General features: G+C 41.3%; 4 protein-coding genes across 11 annotated transcripts; 1 reads left to right on the top strand and 3 right to left on the bottom strand.

Annotated features, from left to right (window-relative positions):
* Positions 1-1,901: 1,901 nt before the first annotated feature.
* On the bottom strand, positions 1,902-18,021 carry LOC115764437 (protein retinal degeneration B). 8 transcript variants are annotated; one of them, XR_004018022.1, is made up of 14 exons: positions 17,757-18,021; positions 11,227-11,555; positions 10,654-10,798; positions 10,088-10,279; positions 9,610-10,020; positions 9,221-9,546; positions 8,271-8,327; positions 8,058-8,133; positions 6,796-7,998; positions 6,546-6,683; positions 5,506-6,476; positions 5,190-5,362; positions 2,768-3,362; positions 1,902-2,399 (listed from the first exon to the last, which is right to left on the bottom strand). XR_004018022.1 is itself a non-coding variant. In XM_030707441.1 (14 exons), the coding sequence occupies exons 3-14, from the start codon at positions 11,302-11,304 to the stop codon at positions 4,579-4,581; spliced, it is 3,903 nt and encodes a 1,300-aa protein (XP_030563301.1). In that variant the 5' UTR covers positions 11,305-11,555; positions 11,722-11,797; positions 17,757-18,021; the 3' UTR covers positions 4,165-4,578. The 8 variants fall into 8 exon arrangements, 7 of the variants coding, with proteins under 7 accessions (XP_030563303.1, XP_030563304.1, XP_030563305.1 ...); XM_030707441.1 differs by lacking the exons at positions 1,902-2,399; positions 2,768-3,362 and adding exons at positions 4,165-4,711; positions 11,722-11,797; XM_030707443.1 differs by having other exon boundaries at positions 1,902-3,362.
* Positions 18,022-19,642: 1,621 nt separating this feature from the next.
* On the bottom strand, positions 19,643-21,873 carry LOC115764439 (mitochondrial import inner membrane translocase subunit TIM50-C). The gene is made up of 5 exons (XM_030707447.1): positions 21,517-21,873; positions 21,283-21,442; positions 20,686-21,214; positions 20,310-20,433; positions 19,643-20,248 (listed from the first exon to the last, which is right to left on the bottom strand). The coding sequence occupies exons 1-5, from the start codon at positions 21,752-21,754 to the stop codon at positions 20,058-20,060; spliced, it is 1,242 nt and encodes a 413-aa protein (XP_030563307.1). The 5' UTR covers positions 21,755-21,873; the 3' UTR covers positions 19,643-20,057.
* Positions 21,874-21,977: 104 nt separating this feature from the next.
* On the top strand, positions 21,978-23,538 carry LOC115764307 (zinc finger protein). Its single transcript, XM_030707245.1, has 2 exons — positions 21,978-22,725; positions 22,783-23,538. Exons 1-2 carry the CDS (start codon positions 22,030-22,032, stop codon positions 23,242-23,244), a joined length of 1,158 nt encoding a protein of 385 aa, XP_030563105.1. The 5' UTR covers positions 21,978-22,029; the 3' UTR covers positions 23,245-23,538.
* Positions 23,539-23,956: 418 nt separating this feature from the next.
* On the bottom strand, positions 23,957-26,815 carry LOC115764329 (zinc finger protein 436). The gene is made up of 2 exons (XM_030707279.1): positions 25,831-26,815; positions 23,957-25,748 (listed from the first exon to the last, which is right to left on the bottom strand). The coding sequence occupies exons 1-2, from the start codon at positions 26,608-26,610 to the stop codon at positions 24,816-24,818; spliced, it is 1,713 nt and encodes a 570-aa protein (XP_030563139.1). The 5' UTR covers positions 26,611-26,815; the 3' UTR covers positions 23,957-24,815.
* Between the last annotated feature and the right edge of the window lie 81 nt (positions 26,816-26,896).

Genomic DNA, 26,896 nt, shown 5'->3' with positions numbered 1-26,896 from the left:
GCAATGGTCGCACACATCTGCAGCACATACACATATACATTTCGTATATAAATATATGTATATATAAGTAATATTACGAGTTGAACGCTTGGTTTATTCTCTTTTGAATTTGCTTTGTTGTCATTTGTTGTTCTGTTTTGTGTTTTGCTCATGAATTGTTTTTTCATTTCATAGATAACATACTTAGCTGGGGCTTATCAGCTAAATGGTGGGTTAAAATATCAATATAATTTATACGGTTTTTCAATTTGCAGCTTGCCTTCATCAAGCATTATTAGAAAAGGACTTGAAGCGTTTGTTTTTTTTTTTTTTTTTTTTTTTTTTTGAGACTTTTTGACGAAATGGAAAAGTGTTGGTTCGGGCTTAACTTGACGAAAGCGGCAACAATTGTTTGAAACATTTGTACGTTACACAACACTTAATTATGGCTGTCATTGAATTGAACTATTTTTGTTTTCAATTGAAGTCATTTCTGCTCTATATATCTTCTTTCAGCCCGAGTACGGCTATCGATAATATCATTTGAGGACTAACTTATCAGATATTATTCGAATTCGAATTGAAATTCAAATCGAGGAACGTATTAAATGTATATGTTGGAACACCTGGTTTTACATCAATTAACTTCATTTTTATTTCTAAACATGCGTAACTATAATGTTATATACCCATATACATATATGTATGCACACATCATTTTAAACTCTTCAATTTGCAATATAGGAATTATATACTTTATAACTCAGCTGAATACTTGCAAGTAAACCAATCTGAGCTTATGCATGCATTTTTTTTGGGTCCACTTTGTACCGTTTGTGTTGGTTGTGTCTTCAAATATCTATTTGTTAGTTTCAATAACCGTGTGTGGACAATATACAATATACAATATACATATGTAATATTACACATGGATGCACATAGGTATTACAATACACACAAACACATAAGTATATAGTTTGTCCTTGCTTCTTCAGGTCGCATTGAGTTTAGGATTGGAGATTCTGTCAATATTGTATATATATATATATATATGCATGTACTCAATAATTGTTTATCACAAATGAGCGCTGTTTTTTGATTATTTCTTTTGTGTAATGTTGCAATGTTAAATCCGGCTTATGGGCAGATAATTCACATATACGCATTAGCTATATACATATTCATGGGTTCTGTTCTGAACTTGAACAGAATAAACAGAACAATTATATATATATATATATATATATATATATATATATATATATATATATGTATGTATGTATGTATGCATATATATATATGTCGCATTCAAAATTTGATTACAAGTTAAGTTTTTGACATTTTTATGCTTTTCTTTTTCTTTTTTATGTACACTCAAAGAAAATGTGTGTTTAAATATTTGACAAAAATATCGCCAAAAAAATGAACATTTTTCTTAAGCTGAACAAATTGTGTTTTTTTCGAGACAAGAAAATTGTTTGAAATTAATCAAATTTTTCATTTTGCTGATATTTTGCAAAGCTTAGGAAACTTTAATTTTTTTCTTTGAGTGTAGAACAATTGTGGTTCTTTAGATATATATATATATATATATATATATATATATATATATATATATATATGTATATTTACTTTTTGATGTTGCACATTAAATAGATTTTAAAAATTTGTTTCTTTGTTGTTGTTGTTGTTGTTGTTGTTGTAGCGAAAAACTATCACAATTATAGAGATTTCTTACGTGTTTCCTTAAGCATTACAAATAGAATCGGATTGTTTTCTTTTGCATTTGGAACAAGTTTTCAACTTTACACGCACACACACACACACACATAAATATAATCTGTTGCCTTTTTGAATTAGTTTTTTGTTGGGTTTCGGCTGGAATTTGTTTATGTTTTTACTGTTTATATTCCATATATATATATATATATATTGTTATTTTCAGGATTTTTAATTTGTTTTTGTTTGGTTAAAGAAATGCATTGAATTTGCGATTTGATTTTGCAACGCTTTTACCTCGACGTCCGACAACTAACCCAGCGATATTAAGTAGTTTATATAGAGATCTTGAATAATACTCGTTTATCTTATCTCCAAGTTGTACTTATCTCCCAGTTGTTCTTTGTCCTTGCACATTTTATGCCACATTATTGAACTTTGTTCGCTTGCATATGTTAAACGGTTTCATAGAGTAAATATATATAGAGTTCTCTTCTTTTTTTTTTTTTCTTTTAGTAATTTTGTTATACAATATATAGCACATAGGCTTGCAGTACCCATACTTAAAGGTATGTCGACTGCTTCTTAAAATTTAGTCAATTTTTTGTGATTTTTGTGATTTTTATGTGATTTGTAATTTTCTTTAAGTGGTTTGAAAAACCATCAAACAACAGGAGGAAACAGTCTTTCTTTCCAGGTACCTGAGAAATAGATCAAAAATAGGCTTTAATTAAAACGTATTTAAACCAATTTTCTTTAAGCTAAAGCTTATTGTTGCATATGAATAACTACTTTTGGAAAAGTATCTAATCACAACTTGTCTTTAGGCATTATTTTTTTTTTAGACTCTTCTAAGTTGTTTCCTAAAAAAAAAAACAATAATAATTGACTTTTTAACAATTTACATTCTGATTGGATTTCTGTTGAAAAATAGTTTTCCGCAGCATTTTGCCTAACTGAAATATGAATTCTTGAAACTAAAGCCTTTTGATTAATGCTCAATAATGACAGATAATATTATTTAAATTACATTAATTGCAGCTAACTGCAATTGATCTCGTCTACTCACCGCGTGACACATTTGACTTTTGTTATATGATGTACAATTCAGTTTATTTTTTTTTAGGTTTTTTCTTTTTTTTTTTTTTTTGAATATTGTATTTTGTATATACACCATATAATTTGCTATATATTGCGCATAATATAAGTGTTTTATGTTTTATACACAGATGTAGTTTATGGTGGCATCGATGCTGACATGTTTTGTTGTTGTTGTTGTTGTTGTTAAGCTGATCCAATAGTATATATATTTAAGATGGTAATTGGGTATTGTTGCATGTCATCTAAACACGTTCGCGAAGCACTTGTTAGGCAGGTTTACACATTTATATAGGATGCGTACAAGTAGAGATATATATGTATGTATCTACATAGTATATAGTTGATTTCAAGTTGCATGTGGCTTGTAATTGCGGGAGTTGCTGGTTGAGTTTCTTATCGATCGTTCAGCATATGCGCTATATAAACTAAGATACGATACTCCTTTCTCTTTCTGTCTCTCTCTCTTGGCTTAGCTCCCTCCTGCTGGCACCTAGTGATGGCTCAGATAGGTCTTGCGCTTTAGATAGCCACTGCGAATCGGTGATGAAAGGCCCGTCTCGTTGCTGCACATTCAATACGATGTCAAGGTATTGGGTATTGTAGCATGTGTGTGTGTGAGCGTGTGCGTGTGTGTGTGTGTGTTGGTGTTGGGTGTGTTGATTTGATGTCAAAATGTTTCATATTAGAATAAAGTTTAGAGTTTGGGGGGTTATTTTTTTTTTTTTTGGAAAAAAGACAGAGGTAAAGTTGAGTGTAAGGTTTTAGTTGATAGCGCTTTTCAAATTCAATATATATACTTTCTTTTATATATATATTGATTATTATTTTTTTTTTTTTGTAATTTGTTTATTGCACAACACAGGATTAATTTAAAATGCTCAGCTAAAATGCATGAAAAGCATATCAAACAAACCAACTCAACTAAAGAAATTATTCAACTCTGAACTCTTTTGTAACAGTTTTTAAACTAATGCGTTATGCGGTTGCATATCAACTACAGTGTTGGTAAACGTTTTAAACTTCATTTGTTGCTTGTTCATGCAGCCTGTTTTAATATACATTTGATGATAAGTGTATAAGTGTACGTGTGTGTGTGCGTGTGCGAATCGCATCAACATAGAGCGAGGGGGGGGGGCGGGGGTCGTGACGTGTTGCAGTAAGCGGTTTAAGCGTTGTTTATCAAAATCAAGAAACAAACAAAGAAAAGATACAATACGAAATCGTAACGTTATAAATCATATGTATGTACGTCTACGAAGTACATATATACAAATATATATATATATATGTAAATATATTTGTGTTTATGTTACTCGAAATAAATAAATAGTTGAAGCTTTTTATTGCATATGTATGTATATGTATATCGCTACTATATGTACACATATACACATGTGCATGTATGTATGCATACTTGTATGTATGTGTGCTGGTTGCTTTTTGGCTAGATTTTGTTTCCTGTTGTTTTTGTTTTGTCCTCGTTATATACAATAACAATAATATCAATCCAAATAATACATGATATACAATATGAAAAGCACTAATAAATATACATGTGTATATACATATATAAATATATATAAAAAAATAAAACTAGAACTTAGCATATTAATAATACGGCATTTAAATAGTTTTCGATAACTTAAAGCTAAATCCATGAAAATAATAACAAAATATTATTTATATATTGATTTTTTGTGGACTAGGCAAAGTTGTGTGTCTGCTGCTGGTGGAGGGGCGGATGTACACGGAGGCCATGTGGCCACATGGGATGCTGACTCAGACGGGACTGCGAGGAGACTGGGCCGGGACATCATCCTTGCCGGCAGGCTCATGCTCATACACAATGCCCTCGTTCAGTTGGGCGAGGCTGTTGCTGTTGGGCGTGGAAGGTTGGGCCTCAAACGCATTGCTGATCATATTTGGCCACATTTGGATGGGGTGTTGGTGGTGGTTTGTGGGGTATTTGGAAGGAGACATGATGCATGATTAGGTGGCTCCAGAGAGAGAGAGAGGGTTTTTAGCTCAATTACAATATTAGCCAATGGCTGTTAACGTAGGACAAAGTTTCAGACACGGAACTCTGTGCATGCACCGTGTCAGCAGCTCTCGAACACAATACAAATCAAACCAACAATTAAAGACACAAAGCATAAACACAAGGTTAACGAGAAATTAAAATAAAATAAATAAATAAATGGGCACAAAACACCAAGTACTTAGAATACAATACACATTATACAAATATTTGCCAATTAACACTAACACATACACATACATATATACAATTTACACAGACAAGACAGAAGACTCCACCACAGCTGCCGCATGCCGCCGCCAGCCTCGGAGCCTGGTAGCCACAAATGTGCTTTCTCATTGGGGCGACCTACCTTCTGCGTCGCGGATTTGCCGATTGTCCAGGCAGATTGAAACAGCCACGTGGTATAACCATACGGGCATTACCCTTGGCCGGGCGGGAGCCACCGACTACCTGTAGACCAGCCAAATGGGCGGCATATCCCTCGCTGAGCACAGTTGCATTCGATTGCAGTTTCTTGCCCACCTGAAAACAAATAAATATATGTTAAAAACGTATCAATTATGTGATATAAATATGACCTGGCTATGGTACAAGAGAACAAACTACAAAAAAATATTACAAATTGATCTGAGACTGAGGCCAATATGATCATGTATATCATGTACCTTGCCAACAATAAAGATCTGCTCGGGTCGCATGCCCACATTGGTGTAGACGCTAATATCCTTGCTGCTGCCGTAAGCGGCGGTAATTGAGATTCCATGATTTTGCACGAGATTATTCAGATAGGCGGTCTTGTGGCCCAGCGGATCGGTGGAGAGTCCATCGGCGAATGAAATCAGGCCATGGGGAAAATTGTGCTGGCTGAGCCAGGAGACAACACGCTGCTGTTGCATATCCGGCCGTCCGGTGATATAGATGAGCAAATAGCCCAGCTCTTGCCAATGGCGACAGACATCGACTGCACCGGCGCGCACCTTTGGATCACGCCCAGTCACCGACATGGATGCCGTAAATGAGCCATCAATACTGAATACAACGCACTCGGTCAGCGGGGGAACCACCGCCATATAGCAATCGACGGATGTGTGATCGCCGCGCACCACCATTTTGATCGGATAGATGCCATAGCCGAGAGACAGATGGTCGGGAATGCTGTACGAGATGCGTCCATTTTTGTCGGTCACTTCGGTAGTTAGGAATGTCCATTCGCCAGCCGGTGGATCCTTCATAATGTGCACGTCCACCTTCTCGCCGTGCAGCGTTATCATATCGAGCGGTCCATACATGAAGCGCGCATTTAATCGCTGTTCGCGCCCCTCCTGCACAATGACATCGTTGGCCCGATGATTGGCCGCCACATTCTTTAACTTGACAGATGTACGCTTCTTGATCCACTTCTCGCGCGGCTGCCCCGGATGAAATGATGTGGTATTGTCCTTGTCATCGTGCGAGCCCACAAACGGTATGCCCTCGAATTTGCCAATCTGGCGCAATATAAAAGCAATCACATCGGGACTCTCCCAATAGCTGGCATGGAATAAATGCGGCAGTGCGTGTGCCGGAAAATTGCTTAAGCCCTCTGGGCAATAAAGCGCATAATCCAAGCGCTTTGTGCCCCACCATTTGTTCTGAACTGCAATATGAAATTTGTGTTGGCAAACATTTGTAAAGTCATATATACTTGATTCAGATGCACACTTACGGGAGTGTATAGTACTAAGCGAAACATTCTCAATGAGACCCGAAATGGTGCTCTGCATCGATGCATCCGATAGGCGTCTGCTGGACAGCAAATTGTTGCCATCATTAAAATGCTGCGGATGCGATTGTATTACCTCCACTGCATCACAAAGAGCGAGAGGGCGAGAGAGCGAGAGAAAGAGAAAGTGGCATTGATTTAATCATGTGTTACTGTAATGCATGTCAATCTCTGCATCTAAATCTTAACTTACATAAATGCAGCGGCTGTCCGTTGCCCAACGGATATTTGGCATAGCGTGGCACATTGACCGGCGACAGTATAGAGAACCGTGCACTTAGGAGCGGCTCGAGGCGTGAGGCAATTGGATCGGTTGGATGGAACAGATTATACACCTGATGGCAATTGGGACGAGCCAGCGCCGCTTTGGCATCATGCAGTTTTCGTGCGGCAAGCACAACAGACAGTGGTGAGCCGAACATAAAGAAATCGCTGACCTCAAAGTCCAATTTGGTGGCACGTGAATCGCTTGAGGAACTGGAGCGACGACGTCGCGGCGATGGCGCGACCAGCAAGCGTTTCGCATCCAAATCAGAGTCAATGAAACGCTCATCATCATCCACGCGGGATATGCGGCTGCAATCGCCGCCGCCAGCGCTAACCGAACCGTGACCCGCTGTCTGATTGGCGGCATTTGATTGGCTGCCATTGGAACGACACAATGCTTCGTAGGCCAGCAGGGAGCCCATTGAGTCGCCCAACATAACTATTTGGCCGGAAAAGCCATGACCCTCTTCCGACTTGAGGAACTCGTGATAGACAATGTTGGCAGCGGCCACAGTCTTGTTGACTGTTTCCTGGAATTCTGGAGAGGCCACGGCCAGTAGCGGTATGGCTCCAATGGGCACATCCGCTATATTTGGTATATCCGCCGCCGAGGGCGACGCATCGAACGAATACGGGCTGAGGCTGGACAGTATGCCAAGTGCGTCGGTACAAATCGAGGGGCACGGTACCATCTTAATGGTCATATGCGTCAGGAGACTGGGATAATGCTGACGCATAACGGCCTCAAATGAACCTCGAAATGTTGTCACATCCGATTTTTTGGCGGTTAGCTCGCTGGCTGCATCCAACACACTGCCAGCGTGCACCACCAGCATCAATATGGTGGTGGGGCAAGAAGGGGTGCTCGGTGAGCCCGGCGGTGATGAATCGTGACTACGATCGATGCTGGCCGAGGAGCGTAACTGTCGCTTGTTGCCGCGCTCCGAAGCGACGCGCATTAAAAAGTCCTGATTAAATATGCTGTCATCTTGTTTATGGCGTCCAGCGATGCCGCCAACGCCCCCAGCACTGCTGCTAGCACAGCCGCCATGCGGCGGTGGGCTATCATCGCCTTCCCCCAGCAGCTCAAGTGAGCTCCATTTCGCCAACGAGTTCGATTCGTTTGTGTCTACAAGAGAAGCATAAATTAGCTGGACATCCATATTAAACATGCCACGGCGCACTTACCCAAACAATCAAAGAACTCCTCGTCTGAGTTGGATTTGGAGTCCACCTCAAGACGCTCCATTCGCCAGTTGGCCACCTGTATGCAGGCACAAAGAAACCTCATTAATATGCATACGTTAATTGTATATTATTGGGCTGCTATCAATCGATATATGTTGGTCTACTTGGGGATCCTAAATGGAAGCGGGAGCTGCAACTGAAATTAAAACTTACATGTCTGCGTGGTGCTGGCTTTGCATGCGATTTTTTGGGCAGCTCATGGAACGGAATCTGATCGATGTTGAAGTGTTTTTTTTTTTGTGGTAGTTGTTGGATTTGAATTTGTGTGACAAGAGCAAATCAAAGATTATTTTTTTTTTTTGTTGGTAAGAACACAGCTCAAAGGACACATAAACAAACACAAAAACAAAACAATTTGAATATAAACGAAATTCGATACATAATGAAAACATAAGTTAAAAAAAAAAGTAAAAATAAAAATAATTAAATTACATTTTCGGCGGCTTTTACCAGTTCTAGAAAGCGCCACAAAAGCCAAATAAACGAATTTGTAAATTTGATCAGCAAATACTTGAACATTGAAGCTTGAATCGCAAATAACTTGTGTGTTGTTTTAATGTTCCCGATTCTCAGGATTAATGCTGAGTAAGACATTGATTGCACTTAGATCTTGGACAACTTTCAGCACATATAAGTATTATTATAAGCCCTGGATAAATGTATGCCTGGCCATCGACAATAAAAAGCACAGTTTTTCATGTGCCTGTCAAAGTTGATCGCCAGTTATTTAAATGGTTCTGTGAATTATTTATCAAGCAGACAGTGCAACTAGCAGAAAATGTGAATTGCGGCGTAGCCACCTTGCCAAATGTTGCACACGGCAGCAGACAACAATGTTTATAGGCAAATGAAATGTTGCCAAACAAATGTCGATAGTCAAATATGTTGCCAACGACATTTGCATGGAGCGGAGGCAAAGTCAATAAGCATCATGGTAAATTGCAATGATTAGAAGCTCCTTTGCTCGACTTGTAGCAAACGCAAGTGAAGCAACACAGGACAATGACAGAGTACTGGAGAGAGAGACAACAACATTGATACAGCACAGCACAATGGATGAAAGCCACCGCAGCAGCAGCAGCAAGATCCGTAGCATAGCTCACCTGCAAATCAAAACTGTGTGCAGATCCAATTGGCGAATGTAGGGCACCTTTTGAGCCAAACTTGGCCTTGTTGGCCAACTGAATGCTCTGGGAGCGCGAGCGCTGATTGCTGCTGCTCTGAGCAGCGCCCAGCTCCACGTTAGTGCCGACCCCGTCATTCTCATCCTCATCATCATCGTCATCCTCCTCCTCATCGGAGCTGGCCTCGGCGCTCGGTGGTTGTTGTGTGACAATCGGCGGCAATGCCGGCGCAGACTTCTTGCGCTCACTGGTGCCCAAAGATGGGGCCGTTGTTGCGCTGCTCACATATGGCTCCGAGGTGCTGTCTGCTCGTCGTGCAGAAGAAATGTTCATTATGTGAATTTAGACCGATCTGGACGTATGCTTACCATCACTGCACTCCTCGCCGCCGCCCATTTTCTTGGCCAGGGCCAGCTGGGTTTGGCGCTCCAGCTCGCGTATGTCCTCAATGGTTAGGCCATGCCACTCATCTTGCCATGCCCAGGCCTGGCGATGGGCTCGGAGCATTGTCTTGCGCAGCGCCACATCGTGTATGAACTTCTCCAGCTTGGTTTGCATGCCCCAATAGCGGAATTCGACGCGACAGATCTTGTAGGCGGTCATCAGGGACATGTTGCGTGCCGTTGGCTGCTTCTTGCCCTTCACCTCGCGCCAATACTCCTCCAGCCAATCGTCGGCCAAGGGGCCGCGTCCCGTCTTATCCGATACGAAATGCTTGGGATCCTCCTCCTTTACATAATCGCCGCCCCACAGCTGATCTTTGACAATATCGATCACATCTGTCGCAAAATTAGGAAATCAATTTATTCGGCTCAGTTTTATTTATTAACTATATCTTTGACCTACCCACAACGCGATTGCGCAGATCGCTGCCCGATAGCTGAAACACATTATCCTGAAAGCCATTGTCCGGATGGTAATAGGTCTCAATGTCCAGCGAGAATTTCTCCACAAAGGGACAGGTGTAGCGTGTTCGCGTATATGGATAGGCATTCCATGCCTCCTCTTCAACGGTCAGTGCGCTCTTTGGCAACAAACCTAAAAGACATCGGTCAATTAGATTTGATTAAAAACAAATAAAAAACGTTTTTAAAGAGTTGAAAGTCGCTAGTGCTTGACTAGCAGATACCCTGTACCCAGACAGAGAAACTCAAGCCCACGCTTTAGATTATTTATTATTCATGAATAACTCTTGTGTTTATAGTCCGATCTTTGACAAATTTGCAAATCTTAAATATGACAAACAGGATTCATAAAACGAAGGTAATCAAAAAGTCAATTATTCTTGATGTCTATAAATTATTATTATTATATATAAACTAGATCGACTTGGTTTAAGAATATATATCTATATAACTAGCTATATACAAATAACCATTTTAAATGGAATTACAGTGTTAAACCTCACTTACTTTTTATCCAGCCTGGCAAATGGCTGCCCACGTGATAGATCTTTTTCGTGTACTGGCCATCGCCGCCGGGTCCATCCTTATAGGGCTCATTGATCATGATCTCGACCCCGCTGCCTTCACCATGGCTTTCCTCGCGGCTCTTTTTCTGTGCGCAGCAAGTAAATTATTAAATAGTTAGTCCAAAAATAAGGTTTTTTTGCCTATAGCTTAGCATAGAGTTAAGGCAACAGCCACTTTCCATAGGAAAAATATACTATGCTTTATTTAGCATGTTTAGGAGATGGGGGATTGGAGTTGGACAAGCAGACGGATATGACACGTTGAACTCTGATCAAGACTATGGACACAGGCACTAGCGAGAGGTTAGTCCGAATAGATTAGCCTAGCCTTGTAAGTTCTTAAGTGCAGGTCCATTAACTAGAGGCTATAAAGGATGAATGCGTTTCGGGAATTCGAAAGAAATTCTGTGGAATATCTAAGTAACTGACTCTCTAGAAAGGCAGAGCATGGGCTGTTTCTAGACAGGAGCTTGGCCGAACTACGTCTAGTTAATTAGCTCTATGGGAAACTTACCGCTATCATATACAGCTGGGCGATCCGGTACTCCTCGACGGTGAGGGGCAGTGGTATGCGGTACTCTTTGATCAACATTTTTGGTTATTTTTATATAATTTTGGTCAGCGTCTTTGGTTGTAATACGGCGGGTTTTGATATCTTGCCTTCAATTGTGCTCGGTCTCTCGGTCCCCTGTCTTTCTCTTTCTGATAGAATTCTTATGCCTCAGGCAATCATCGGTTGTTGTTAAAGTGTTTGTTGTTGTTGCTGCTGCTGCTGGTTTGGCTGTTGTTCTTGCCGCTGCTGCTTGTGCTGCGCATGGCGGAGGCGTTGGCGGCGTCTATGACCTGCAAATGTGGCAAGGTTGGATTAAGTTGTGGCCTGGGGCTGCTTGAGCTTGGGGTTGAGGGGAGGTTGGTGGCCGGAAACGTTCCCTTAGCTAGTTGCTATGGCTTCCATGTTGTGTGCCGCAATATGAGTGCTTCATGGAGCGAGCTTTAAAATGTGAATTACCATCTCGTTTATTGGTTCGCCCAGGGAGACGACATTCCGACTGTCAGGCGGGGCACTCGAGCTGTCAATTAAACAACTAGCGGCAACGAGCCAGCATGGAAATGAGAATGAAAATGTCCGATAAGGTCGACTCAGCTCGCATTTCTTAATAGGCAACAGGCACAGCAACGACCACAAAAACAAGTTGTCCAATTTGACCGACTGCAGGATATCCTACATCAGGTTTGAAGTGGCCATAATACTAAACCCTAAATATTCTCAAATGAAAAAGTAATCGAAATAAACCGACAAATCTTAATGTGTAAATGTATCGATTTATACAAATTTACAACAATCGAATTTGCAAGATTGAAATCTCAAGAACTGCAGGTCTGCAAATGAGAGACGAACGGAACCATTCGTTACGACTTTTTAATGAGTACAGGGTATCGCGAGAACACTTGAAGTGAATTTGGTTTATCGTGCATATTTTTTGCCGTTACCTTGAACCGCTTTGCTAATTGGATTTATTGTTGACTACCGACAACTGCCCCCCCCCCCCCCCCCCCCCCTCCCCATCAAAGAACAGAGAATAGACCATTCCCCGCTGGCACAGGGCTATTTTGTTTCTGTTCTTGTCAGCGCTTGACCTACGCGATAAACAAAGAAACCGTGGGTCGGCAGTGACCGACTAGCAGCTACCCTGCACCCATTTCAAAGATGCGGCACCAAACATAATAGCTTTCTTTTCAATTTTCCTCTATAAAAACCAAACAAAAGCCAGCTCAGTTCCAAACTATGTAGAGTTGGACATTTAATAAGTTGGGTGTTTATAGTTGGATATTTAGAAAAGGTCAAGGTTTAAGTTCCTGTATATTCAATGCAATCAATCAATCAGTCAATCAATCTCTATATTTTCCAATTTGGGGATAAACTCAACTTTGTGTGCAGCTCTTAAAACCTAAGAGATATGTTTAAAACAAAATCCAATTTGCTAATCGATAGTTATCGACAAATCGATTTTTTGATAACAACCTGATTTGCAGTCTCTACCTCTTCTATTTTGACTGAAGGTCAAACACAAAGACGGACAAGGCCACGTTAACTTGTCTATTGATGTTGACCAAGAATATCCTACTCAAGACAGACCCTTCTGCCTGTCAGATACACTTGACACATGCAAAGGGCACAGGGTATAACGTGAGAGAGAGAGAGAGAGAGAGAGAGAGAGAGAGAGTGGGAAGCCTCGTTTATATGGTTTTTCTAATGTAATCGATCCGATTACATGACGTGCTGATCGTCACGCTTGTTCACATCCACAACTTTACAAATTAAATAGAGCTTTTTAAGCGAATTCGCAGACAAGCGCCGTATAGATAAAAGTGTAAACAATGATTGCGATTTATGGAACAGCTTTGTGCGTTTGGCTTTTACGATCTAGACAATTAAAATAGCTGAGATATCAGTCAAATAAGTGCTCGACTAGAAACAGCAACTGCAACTGTCACAACGCGAACTTAACCTTTGCACCGTAAGGTCAAATGTATAAAGCTTGAAAACTAACCCGTTTTAATCCATTTTATATATGTACATATATTTTTAAGGTCAGGTTCGGCTGCTCGTTGCGCTGAAATGTCAACTTGAATTATTTGTCAATTATAAGCACAAAACATTGAGAAAAAGTTTATAGCTAAAAAATGACTTGATCTTGCCACGGTTCGAATCCCCCTTTGTGACCCACATTTTCGACATACTCCCTGGCTCTTCTTCTAAACACATCTCTCATAGTATTAAGTCAAGCAAATATTAACTCCAAGTTGGCCTTGAAAGTCAGCTCTAGTTCAATTTTTCGGCGTTGCATGTCTTCATCATTTTATTGATTAGTGGATTTCCGAAACGCATGAAACACGCCGGAAGTGAATTCACGTTAGGAGCTTTGTTTCAAGCCAATGAAATGCAAAACAGAAATGTTTTTTGCAACAGATATTCTCCCATATTCCACCTAAGTATGTAAATATTAATAAAAATCAAACTAGCAAAGTTTGGGCTGGACGTTGATTATCAGTCCGTCAGTCAGTCAGTCAGTCAGTCAATGAATGAATAGTTATCTTCAAAGGAACGCAGATAAACGAGGTGCGATCTTTTTGTATATTTTTAAATAGATACTATAATAGATTTATCTATATATGGTTTTTTTTTTGTAATATACAATAGCTCAGTTTTCGTCTTATAGTTCCTATGTCAGGTGTATGATAGCCTTAATCTAGAAAATGATAAGTTTGCATAGAAACAGCCAGAACTTCCTGATCAGGTATCTTCATATATTTCATTTACTGTGCGGATGCCAACTTCAATAAGTCTCTTGACGATTCACCTTTGGCAGGTGTTTTAAAATATGACTTTTAATTAAATAAGTCTCGTACCAATTCCCAGCCAAGTCGGAACCAAGCTCTGTGGAGTGGCATCATGTGTTCACCCTACCTGAAAACCTTGCTCTACTGCGAATATTATTTTAATCTTATCGTTTCATGTGTGATAAATTGTTTATGCCGTATGCCGTGTGCCGCTTAACGGAAACCCTTTGTATACTCTTGCAGAATATATTATAATTTTGTCTATAAAGTGTATAACTTCTTGATCAGCCGTGTCCGTTAGCCTGTCTCTTTGCATAGAACCGACCGGATCGGACTACTATATCGTTGAAGAGTCAAGTTCCTCCCGTGAGCAACATCTTATTAACATCGGAATACAATATCATATCGCTTGAGAAGTTTTTCTAGATATCAGAATTCTCCTGTAATTCTGTAAAGCGGTAAGCCATATGTCTACATCGGGTATTGCCGCATTTAAATTTTCTTATTTTCTCACATAGTATTTGTGCAGCTTAATAGCTAAAGGAAGAAGAAGAAACGTATGTACTTGAACATCCTGTGACTAGAGCCCATCCACCTAATGGGCACAGCCTTGCCTGGATGGTCACTTTGCGGTCGTCTCTCTGGCAATTGGAACTTAATTAATGGCATTTCATGATTGACAACTATTTCCCCGCCCCGCAGCGCAACGCTTTGCATTTCCCTTTGCCACTTGCCCTTTGCCCTTTGAGCACCCACACACGACCACCATGCACATTATGAGTTGGATGTGTGCCCACTAAATAACAAGAGACACAAGAGACAGTAATCAATAATTATGGGGGACAGTGGTGTGGGAAAGAGAAGGCAAACAATATGGACAGAAAATAAATACATACTTATGTTGCATACTGTTATATTACATGCACATCACATTTCACGGTAGATCTCGAGATATACTTAAAGTGTCGGTTGAGAGAAGTCGGTAGAAGGAAACTCTTTCTATATATGGGTATAAAAAGTCGTACATCCTCGGGGAAAACAAAGAAATTATAAATCTTGGCTAAGCCATGGTAAAGAAAATATCAATAAACAAGTAAGAGGTTCTAGTCGGGAGCTCCCGACTAGGGGATACCCTGAACCCTCTTCTTCCAACATCAACTGCATATATATTCTATTTTAGAAGTTATATGTCAAATTTGTTGACTCTAGCTCTTATTATTTACCAAAATTGCCCAAAAAACTGGATATCGATATCGATTTTTATCGATTGCTCGATTATCGGAAACAAACTCGATCTGCGCGGGAACTAGGAGCACCTACATCTTAAATTTCAAGTCTCTAGCTCTTATAGGTTCTAAGATCCTTGCGTTCATACATACGGACGGACAGACGGACATGGCTAGATCGACTCGGCTATTGATGCTGATCAAGAATATATATACTTTATGGGATCGGAGATGCTTCCTTCTGCCTGTTACATACATTTGGATTTTGCACAAATACCATATACCCTTATACCCAATTTTAATGGGTTCAGGGTATAAAAAGTATTTCGTTTTTCCTTTGGACTGAGTTTTAGTAACTCTATTTTTGATATAAATTAACGTTCCGAGATATGGGTCTTATCTAGAAAATCATAAAAGTCTGCGAAAAGCGCCCAAATTTCAACACGATTTCGCACATAAGCTTGAGCGAAAAATAATGATTAAAATCAAGTTGAAAGATTGCCTAAAGAAAGATTGCAAGCCATCCATCTCTATAGGTAATTATATTTTAGGCAAAAAACAAAAAAAGGAAAGGAATGAAAAATGTAAAAAACAATAAACAAAACGGTGCTAAACAAAATCAAAAAAGCCCATTTTGCAGATTTATCTTAGCTGTATGTGATAGTAAATAAACGTACAGATGTACTCTGTGCACGTGTATGTGTGTATGTTAGTGCCCGTTAAAAAGAAAACAAAAATGAGCAAATAAATACATACATATGTACACACATGCATACATACATATGCATATGTTTGTACTAGTTATGTATCCGTTTTGAAATCTGTGCACTTTGCACGTAACATGAGCGCGGGTCGTGTTTATAGCCTGTCTGTCATCTACAGTTTGTTTTATAACGATCAAGCGTACATATGTCAAGGGGCTGGGCTGTCGGTCGCAGCGGGAAGTTTGGGGTGCAGCAGCAAAATAACTGAAAATTGTATAAGCTGTGTGACACAAAGCTAGCATAGCAACGGTAAAACGCCCAACAAGAACAACAATAGTAAATGCACGTAATGCGTTTCAAGACAGAACAAGAGCAAATAACAGAAAGAGAAGCAGAGCTGATGCTGCGCTCTTCTTGTTTGCCCACACTTTTAAGGGCTGAGTGTGTTATTGTTTGTACGCGTTGCTGCTTGATGAATAAATTGCCACAGTAATTGGACGCAAACAAATGTAAGAAAAAAGAGAAAAAAAAAATGAAAAAACCCAAAAGCGCAAACGACAATAAATGACGTGCTGCCGCTGTTTCTGGCCATTCAGGCAGAAATAATTGAACGTGAAAGCCCCGGAAGCGAAGTGGGACAGAGAGACGAAAACAACAATGCAGGAGGAGTGCGTGCGTAAGCCAGCGCAAAGAAGAAGCATTGAGAGTTGTGATTGTATTGGTGATCATTAACAGTAGTGTCTTGCTGTTGCATTTCGGTGTCTTCGGAAAAATTCGCGCGCGCGCGCGCGTTTGTGTGTGTGTGTGTGAAAGAGCAGCCGAATTAACACACGAGCAAGATGCGCGGCAGGTGGCAGAGTCTGTGCAAGGTACAAGGGTTAACAAGTTGAGCAGCAGCAGAAAAAGTGGGTAAACTTTTGGCACACACACTTAGACAGAGGCAGAGGCAGCGGCAGAGACGCGCATATACAATTACGTATACGGGTGTTGTTCGCAGGGGTCGAGCACTCGCTCTCTGTGCACACCTGTGGCGCGCTTTATGTTTATTTATAATTTATGTGTTAATACAGCAACAGTGGCCAACAACAGCATAATGCTAATCCAAGCGCACGCACTCAAAATACATATTTTAGCCCTAGGCTCAAATCAGCCAACCACAACAGAGAACAAAAACAACAACAACAACAACAACAAAATCACTAGCACAAGAGAACATTTCAATGATACAACTGGGAACCGCAAAGCATTTAATTTTAGCTGCGCCTCGTTTTGGGAGCTTCAATCAAATCACACGCACAACAAACAATGTGTGAGGTCGTCCGAGACACGCAAAGAACATGAAACACGATTTGGAAACGGAAAAGGTGGGCTCCAAATTTAAATGCGAAACTGCAGTTGAAAATTCTTATCACACTTACACATGCATGCATACGCATGTGTAATGCATACACACGCATGTTAATTGTGTGAGTGCAGCGTGCCTTTTGGTACTTGTTGTTCTTGCTGCTGCTGCTGCTGGGATAGAAACCTTGGGAGCTGGAGAGAGCAAAGCTCTAGTCCAGGGTCTGAGCTTACGCATTTACGTTTACGCGCTCACAACTAAACGTACGCCACCCCCCACCCCTGGCCACACAGACGCACTGCACACAGTACTGTTATCCTGACGGTTTTGCGCATTTATCAATTTTCTTGCAACAATTTTGCAACAATAACACAGCACAGGAAAAACAAAACAAAAACATACTTATGTTGCATTTATAAAAAAAACTCACTTATGTATGTGTTGCCAGCAGCTGTGCTCGATTAAAAACAATACTGTTAATGAAAAACAACAACAGCAACGAAAAGAAAACAGAAAATTGTTCCTTGATTGGGCGCTTTTTATGAAAACTGTTTTTGACGCGCTGCTTAGCAAACATCCACACACGCGAGAAGAAAATTGTTTGTTTAATTTTCTTGCCTTTTGCTGCTTTTTGCAATCACAAAACGCACACAGAGAACGAAAGCGTAGGCGTTGCGAGCGACGGCAGCACCGACCGACACACGTCCGCGTTCGCTTTTGAACTGAAACCGAAAACGAACCAGCTGAAAAGCAGCAGCAGAAGCGCCAACTCGCTGTGATAGAGAAGAGAGAGAGAGAGAGTAAGAGAGCGAGCGAGAGCGTATGGGGCATTCCAGTAAACACGGTTGCCAATTGAAGCAAGTAATTTGTTCCATAATTTAATTTAGCTAAAGTTAAAGTATAATTCGATCTGTTTTTGGATCTAATCATTTAAGTTCCGTTAACATTTGATTAAAATCAGATGATGCGAATTGTAACTAAAGAAATCTTGTAAATTTCGAATATGAGGCAACTTTTTCCGTAGTATTTTAGTTTCAAAATAAACCATTTTTAATTTCGCGATTCATAATTAATATTAATATTAATGTATGTTACTAGTTTTTGATATATTTTTGAACACAGTGTTGTCGTTTTCACACTTGCTCAAGTCGGACTTTGCTATTGAATTGGTAACAATGTTCAATGAAGAGTGTTGGCTAATGACTCGCAGAACGCCCGACTAGATTTGATCAACGTAGCAAAAACGCGCGATAAAGCGTCTGAACACAGGCGAAACGCTCTCACTTGTCTCTAAGCCGTAGGCAACGGAAATTTACGAAAGGGGTTTGCAAATCAGATTTCGCTATTATATGTATGTCTTTTACGTTTGCAGCTACGTACCTCAGGTGTCGACGTCCTTGTGCAGCGTAGCACAGAGATAGAGAGAGAGTGAGAGCAAAAGCGATTCGTTGCCGTTGGCGTCTATTTTGAAAGGGGGGTTGCTGATGGCTCGGGGCAACTGACTGACGTAAAGGTCGCGGTGGGCTGCCAAGCATCCCACTTATAAATGTGCATATATGTAAGTCTTTCAAAAAATAAAAAAAAAAAATAAAAAAAAAAAAAAACACAGACTAGATAATGAATTATTTAGATTGCCATCTATGTAAATACTTACGTATGTATTGGGGCTCATATGCCGAGCAACGGCAACCCCATCAACACAAGCATACCGAAACGTACGAGGCGCTGCTGCGTCGTTTCAGCGGAAACAGGAAAATCAACAAACAAACAAACAAACACGCATACTGATGTTTGCTCTTGTCACTGTGGCCTGTAATCTATTGTAGCCTCCGATATAGAGTTCAACTTTGACATTTACAAAGTAAAACACACATAGCGCATGCTCCTCAACTCCAGGAGTGCGACCACACACACACATTTAAATGTTAGCCCGCACATGCATATACATACACACATATATGCATACTCTCACAACAGACTCTAACAACGCCAATCAAAGGAAGCGCAAAAATTTAAACGCTTTTATTCGGTTGAACAAATTTATCGATACCAGGAAATGCATCTCAACTTAACTAACATTAATGTCCCGCAACATATTAACATAGATGTATTGAATTGCGCGCAAAGTTTGAATAATGAAAATGAACGCAATGCCAAGGGATATCCAATTAGTTTAATATGGTAATAATACTTACTATATGTATCATACGCATAGTAATTAGACTAAAGTAATTATAATTTATAAGCTTCTGACTCTACAACTCTATGTCACCGACATTTCGTATACGCTTGACTAAATGCAATGATAAGTTTGAATTATATGTATATATATTCTTTTATTAATATTAGCAATTTAAGATAATTACATTGCCAAGAAAAATGAACTAGCGAATTAAGATTTAAAAAAAAAAAATGAATGAAACAGCATAATTTTTTTTTTGTATCAAAAGAAAATCGTGCATTTTGCTTACTCGCAAGAACTTTCACATTTTTCTTTGTATGGGGAGCACTCTGTGTGGGATTTTTGAAGATGCCTCTCTTACTTTGGCCATGCCTTTTACTAAAAACATAGGGATCGGGGATTGGGATTGGGATGGGAATGGGGATGGGTGTATGTAGAAGTAGTTTATAACTGGATACAACTACTGTGTATATAACGACTATGGCTTTTGTGTGGGTTAGCATGGTGCGACGAGCGACGGCAACAACAGCAGCGTCGGTTGTACAGCAGTTAGCGGCCCAGAATGTTGCGAGACCATTGCTTTACCATCGGCTTGGTTTTCGACTGTTCGATGCGTTCGGCTTCCTGCATTTGCTCGGCAAGCTTGCGCTGATTATCCCTAAACTGGTTAATGGGATCCTCAAATTGACGATAATAATGCAACACTTCACGCACATCATCCACATCATTTTGCGCAATAACTGCAATGCAAACATACAATTTTGAGTATCAATCAGATTAAATTTCATGTTCTCAGCTTACTCTTCAAAAAGGCAATCAAATCAAGGAGCTGTGCATCATCGTCGTTGCCATGCCAGCGCGCAATGCCAAATGTGTTGTCCGGATGCATTTTGGTGGCATTGCTATCCCAGTCAATGACAATTACCTGCAAATATAATCGAATGGGAATGCAATTAAATACTCAACAAATCTGCAAAAGTGTATCAACATTTGTTGGCCATGTGTACAGCTGACTAAAGTAAGGATCTTCTAATCCATTGACAATTATTCTCTGATAGAGAGTTAGGGTATTTCATCTTGAACTTGAGATTGTTTTTCATTTCTTGTTTTTTTTTTTTCGGATAATGAGTTTCTTAAAACATACGTAATGCAGCTTAAGGTTGGGGCGAAAACTTACACGTCTGAGGTCGCGATTTAAATTGTCCAGATTTTTGACGTGGTGACCATCAACGAAATGGGTGGCATCGCGGACCAAGCGGTACATAATGTAGCCATTGGGATCCAGGGCATCCAATATGGGAAATACTGTCATGCCCTGTTCGGCAGTAAAGACAACAATTTCAAAGTCTTTGGCGCATTCCTGCAAAAAGTGATCGACGCCGGGGCGCTTCTTAAAGCGCCACCCAGTCTGATATGTCCAATCCGGATGAACCAGCACATCCTTCATTTCTAGGACAAGCGTGTAACGCGGCTGCACATATGGATGCTTGAGCGGATCAGGCAATAGTTTCGCACGTGATGGTTCCTGGATCATTTTTTGATAATAGTGCAGCGATTTCCACATGCGCTGCAAATATTGTTGTACTAGCGGCTTGTGTGTAAACTCATCTTCTATGGTCTGACCCTCGGCGTCCCTTTCGGGTTGCCCAAACTTATAGATGCCCCAAAGCACAGTGGCGATGCCGCCGCCACCAAAAATGGCAAAGCTAAATGAACATAAAAGTAATAAATATCAAAAAACAATTTGACCAGGTCTAATGGTTGTGCGGCTAACCCCAGTTTCATGCGCTTCCAGGCGCGCTCGTTCTCCTTGGCCTCGTCCTCTTCGCGCTTCTTGCGTTCTTGCTCGGCATTGCTGTCCGCATCGGGCGAAGTTTGTGGAAAAAGTTTTGAGAGCAATGGCGACGCAGTCTCTGTGCCAGCCGGTGGTCCCTCTGTGGAAATTGTGCATGTGTGTGTGTGTTTTGAGTGTTGAGTAATCAACTGGGTCAAAGCAGGAACTACTTACTAGCATTGCTGTAGCATCTTCTGCCGCTCGACAAGGCTGCACACTCCACCTGTGCTTTGTTTGTGTGAATCGCAGCGCCCGTTGACAGCGGACGGCAGTGCAGAGGCGCCGGCGACAATGGCAACGACTGATTACCCAATGCAAATGTGCGCCGCAATCGGTTTGCAAATGTGTGAAAGGAAGCACGTGGTGCGTTTAATCGTATTAATTGTATGACTGGAACTGGCGCCATGCTCATGATTCTGTTGCTTAAGTGCTGTGCACAAATTCCTATGCTCTGACACTTTCAAATGCAGTTGTTTTTTTTATTGCTTTTTTGACCTGGCCAAACCCCCTTAGGACTTAACCGGCATGGCAGCGAAAATTCTTGCATATGCTTCTGTCATACGGTCACACTGGCACCATCAGCTGACTTTTGATCGAAGCAGTCTGGCAGCACTGTCAACTAGAGCTGACAAAAATTGTGTGTAAACAAGCTAACCAAAGCCAAACAATAACAATAACAACCGAAACATGTCCATTTGCGAGGACACAGCAACGGTTGAGGAAGCCGAGCTGCGCTTGTGTCGCGTTTGCAATGTTCCGTCGATGCAATCGCTGCCGCTCTATAAGCCACATATCATCGCCGGCGAGCTGACGACGCTAGCAGCGCTGCTCAGCTATTGCGCCAATTTGCAGGTGCTCGAGGAGGAGCGGTTCCTGCCCACACACATGTGCAAGCGCTGTGGGGACTTGCTAACGCAAGTATATAAATTCAAGCGCACAGCTCTGCGCACTGACCATCTGCTTAGAAAGCGCAATGCGATATCTTCAAGAGCCGCCATTTCCCGCTCCCCATCACTAGCCGATCTGCGAGGACAACTTGAACAGGCTGATGCCGACGACGATACCGAAACAGATGCTATCATCGAATCAGCTGGCTCTGATGAGTATGTTTATGTGCTGGCGGAAACGGAATCGCTGGCGTCAAATGCGGACAGCGTTGTGTCCAATCAGCAGGATCAGGTGTACCCTGTGGCTGACGAAATACCCGAAAATGAAGTGCATTTTGAAAGCGTTGAGCCCAATGTTGAGGTCTTTGAGGTGGACTATGACTTACCAGAGGATTCTGAAAACGAGCAGGCACAGAGCAATATAGAAGCTGACCACAGCGTCAAGCCGCGTGCGACGCAGCGTCGTAAATCTCTGAATCCCGCCCTGCAATGCCTGGTGAGTAACTGCATTTATCCAATATATCATATTAATCCCATTCATATTTTTTTGTAGATTTGCGGCAAGCAGCTCAGCACCAGCAATTCATTTAAGTATCACATGCAACTGCATGGCGATAATAGGCCATTTGTGTGCAGCATTTGCGGGGATTCGTTCAAGACGCGCAATGCCTATGATGGTCATATAACGCTGCATAATCCCAACAATCCCAACAAGTGTACAATTTGCGGTAAAATCTACCGGCAGGCATCATCGCTGCGCTCCCACCTGTATAGCCATAGCGGCGTCAAGCCATTCACCTGCGATGTCTGCGGCAAGGGATTGACCCAAAAGTCTGGCTATAAAAAACACATGCTCACCCATACGGGCGAGAAGCCGCATAATTGCGACACCTGCGGCCGCCACTTCCGCTACTCCAGCAACCTGATCGCGCACAAGCGCTCCCATACACGCAAAACTCCCACCAACCTGAAGACAGCTACCAGCAAAGGCTCTTCAAAGGCAGCCCATACGTGAATCCACAAATATACAACCAAAGGTCATGCCCAATATCAGCCGTCTTATCTTTGAGAGAACTGATCAGAGCGCGGCAAATAAAACGGCCATTGGGCATTTTGAATAGAAAATCTGTTCGGCATTGCTTATGGAGACAATTAATGCTATTACCTCTCTCTCTTATCTTGCCAAAAAGGATAACAGGAATCACATTTTGCATAGTTTATAACAAGGTTGCGAGTCCCATTAAAAATGATGACTTTCTGGCTTGAGGTTTGTTTTTGCCATAAAGCTTAGTTTGGTCGATGTATAACAAATGTTAATGAAACAATTTAATTTTTAATTTGATTGCCCGTTCTACTGAAAATATTGCAATATAATATTTTCATATAGTTCGTGCGGGCTAAATTTGATTTGTACCCGAAATTGGCATCTACCAAATATGGTTAGATAAATCCAATTGGATTGGGGCCCAAGTTATGCATGCTTCGTGTTCGGTTGCTTTTAAGACAAGTTTATAGTGTGATTTTAATTTAAATAATAATTGGAGTTCAAGTTTTCCAACTGTATAAATACCAGCTCCAGCATATCCCTCCTGTCTTGGTTTGTAAGTTAAATATTTATACAGACCGTGTATAAGAGTTTTTTTTTAAACAGATTTTTTTTTTAGAAAAAAAGGACCAGTATTAGGATGAGTAGCTTTTTATTTTAAGAATTTTGGATTTTAAAAGTTATATTTGGCAATTTGCGCATTTTCATCTTAAATTTTATGTTTATTATTTAACTTCTATGCTATTCTATTTCTATTTTACGAATTAGATTAGATCACTGACAAACTCCGAGATGTCCGATGAACAGTGTATAAGATCATTTTCAGCAGTTTCTAGAGCAGCACAGGCTACATTTTGTACTTAGCATATATTTGTTGTTTTTAAAGCTTCTTCTGTTTATGACCAGGATTAGGGAACGTATCTTAGCTGCATGCCAGTTGTAGATACTTTCTTATAATGCAAAAGTTGATAGACTGATCGGATTTTATTGCGGCGCAAATGTGAATTTTTAAAATTTTTTTTATTGGTTTTTTAAGGTTTTCAGTTTTTATACATACACATCCTGTCAAAGTACAACTAATTACAGCCTTTTTAATATATGTGAAGTATCAACCCGGATTAAAGCTGTGACTTTTACCAAATTAACATTTTTTTAGCTGAGGAATGGCTAACAAATCACATATATCTTCCTTTTAACAATCCAAAAACTACATTACAAATTTTCAAAAACAAAAAATAAAAAAAAAAACACCCCAAAACGGGCATATTTAAATATATCATTACGATAAAACTATTGAAACCTGATTACTTGAAATTTATGAACATCTGTATGCGTGTGTCAGGTTATTTCTTTTGAGTCTGCGATTCTTTGCAGGATCAGTAAAGCTCATTTACTGGACCAGGGAATCGCAAGCTTTGTGATGAAATAGCGATAGATGGACATGCCTGTGTATGTACGTATGTATATCTATAACTATATACATAGGTAGGTGTAGATTTTGATGTGATACAAGTTAAAACTAAGCTTAGTCAGTACGATATTTAGAGCACCACAACTACTTTGGAGGTGGAAACCTGCTGATCCATTACGTCGGGCATGTTCATGGCTGTGCGACGGCCGGCCGCCACCACCGCTACGCGCTGGCCATGCATAGAGCCGATGGTGCCAGTATTGGTGGCGATGGGATTGCTGGTTGCAGTAACTGGTGCTTCCTTGTTGTGGACACGCATATGGCTGTTTAGGCGCTTTTTGGTGGGGAATGCCTTCATGCATTTGTCGCACTTGAATGGCTTCTCACCGGAGTGCAGGCGCACATGGGCATTCAGGTTGCTGGTGAAGGTAAAGGCACGTCCGCAGATGTGACATTTGTGCGGCTTTTCCCCGGAATGCACAAGCATGTGCTTCTTATAGCCGGATTTTTGTGAGAGGCCAACGCCGCAGATTTCGCAGGTGAACGCCTTCTCGCCCGTATGGCTGATCTTGTGCTGGCGCAGCGACGACGAATCGTAGTAGGCCTTATCACACAAATCACACGCATAGGGACGCTCGCCGGTGTGTGTCAGCTTGTGACGACGCAGATGATCAAAGGCCGCATAGCTGCGCCCGCACTGATCGCACTTGAATGGCTTGTCCTCGGCGTGGGTGCGCATGTGGGCAGCCAGACTGGATGTGGTGCGATAAAAGCGTGCACAGACCAAGCACTGATGTGGCTTAGCATTTGTGTGGGTCAGCATGTGCTCTTTGTAGTTGCGCAAGTGCTTCAGCTTCTTACCGCACATCTCGCAAGTGTACAGCTTCTCGTCCACATGGGAGCGCATATGTTGATTGAGACGGCACTGTTGACGGAATGCCTTGTTGCAGACATGACAAACATGTGGTAGCACTTCGCCGCCAGGTCCGGCGGCTACCTGATTCGAGGCAGAGCCGTCCATTGAGTCGTCCAGAAAATCCTCACCCTCGCTATCGCCAGTCAGCTATGAGTTAACAAAATTGATATCCGTTTGTTAGTTACAATTTCACCGGTCACTTTAAACAATAATTTTATATGTTGCTTACCAAATGCTCCTCGCGCTCCATGTCCAGTATATCGTCGCCCTCGACTTCGCCAATTACCTCATCGATGGGCTCCTCACCAGACATGATGACCATTTGGTCATCGAGCATTTGGATTTGCATTTGTTCACTGACCGTTTCGAGACGCGGCGAGTCCATAACCTCGATATCATCGTCGTCTTCCACCTGCGAGTCATATTCACTTTTGATCGTCACATACTCAATGTCAGTCGTTTGGAAGTCGTTAAGCGGTTCGAGTGCATCCTCCGCTTCTAACTCCGCACCAATCTCTGCCTCAGTATCCGCGCTCACATCTTCGACGACAAACTCATCTTGCTCTTGTTCTTGATCATTGTAGGCCTCAACGAGTGCGGAAACATCTTGCGAACTGGAGCCCGTTTTATCCGCAGACTGTTGGGCCTCGGCCTCGTCGCTAAGCAGCTCGATCATTACATACTCCTGGTTATTGGCGTTCAGATTGGCGTTATTGTTATCAACTTCCTCGAGGCCCAGGCGTAGCAGCTCATCGGAATCGATGACCATGCGCTTGAAATTGAATGCCTGCTCCAGCAACTGCAGGCAATGCATGCATATGTGTTGCGGCATTGCAGCGCCATCCTGCGGCTCGAACGAAAGACTGGAGCAATAGTGCAGCATGTTGGCGAGCGTGGTGCTGCCCTCAGGGCCGATCTCAATTTCGTCTTGCAGCGATTTATATTGTTTACATGCACGGGTGCATGTGCGGCAGTTAAGCACCACGCCTGATTTGCTGCCGCTCATCATTTTTGCTTGGCTGTGTAAATATATCGTTCGTTTGCGTTTTTTGCCCGCAGTTGCAGTTGCCACTGTTTACAACTGCAAATGTATAGCGCCGATTTTAATGCGCAACTTCTTTTCTATTTGCCATTCGCGTGTACTGTTGGCTCGAGTTAAAAAAAAAACACACACAAGTTGTATTGGCATATGCACAGTCACACAGTCTCGTTCGCTTCAAAATGGCGTCGACAGTAGCTGTGTCGCAAGCGGGCGAAACAAGAAGAAGCACTTGACAAACAGTGCTGGGAAACGG

Source organism: Drosophila novamexicana, unplaced genomic scaffold (assembly GCF_003285875.2).
Source record: "Drosophila novamexicana strain 15010-1031.04,08,12 unplaced genomic scaffold, DnovRS2.1 tig00000820-arrow-pilon, whole genome shotgun sequence".
Classification (NCBI taxonomy): domain Eukaryota; kingdom Metazoa; phylum Arthropoda; class Insecta; order Diptera; family Drosophilidae; genus Drosophila; species Drosophila novamexicana.
Note: the sequence above shows the minus strand (reverse complement) of the source record. Positions and strands in the feature narration are given on the sequence as shown.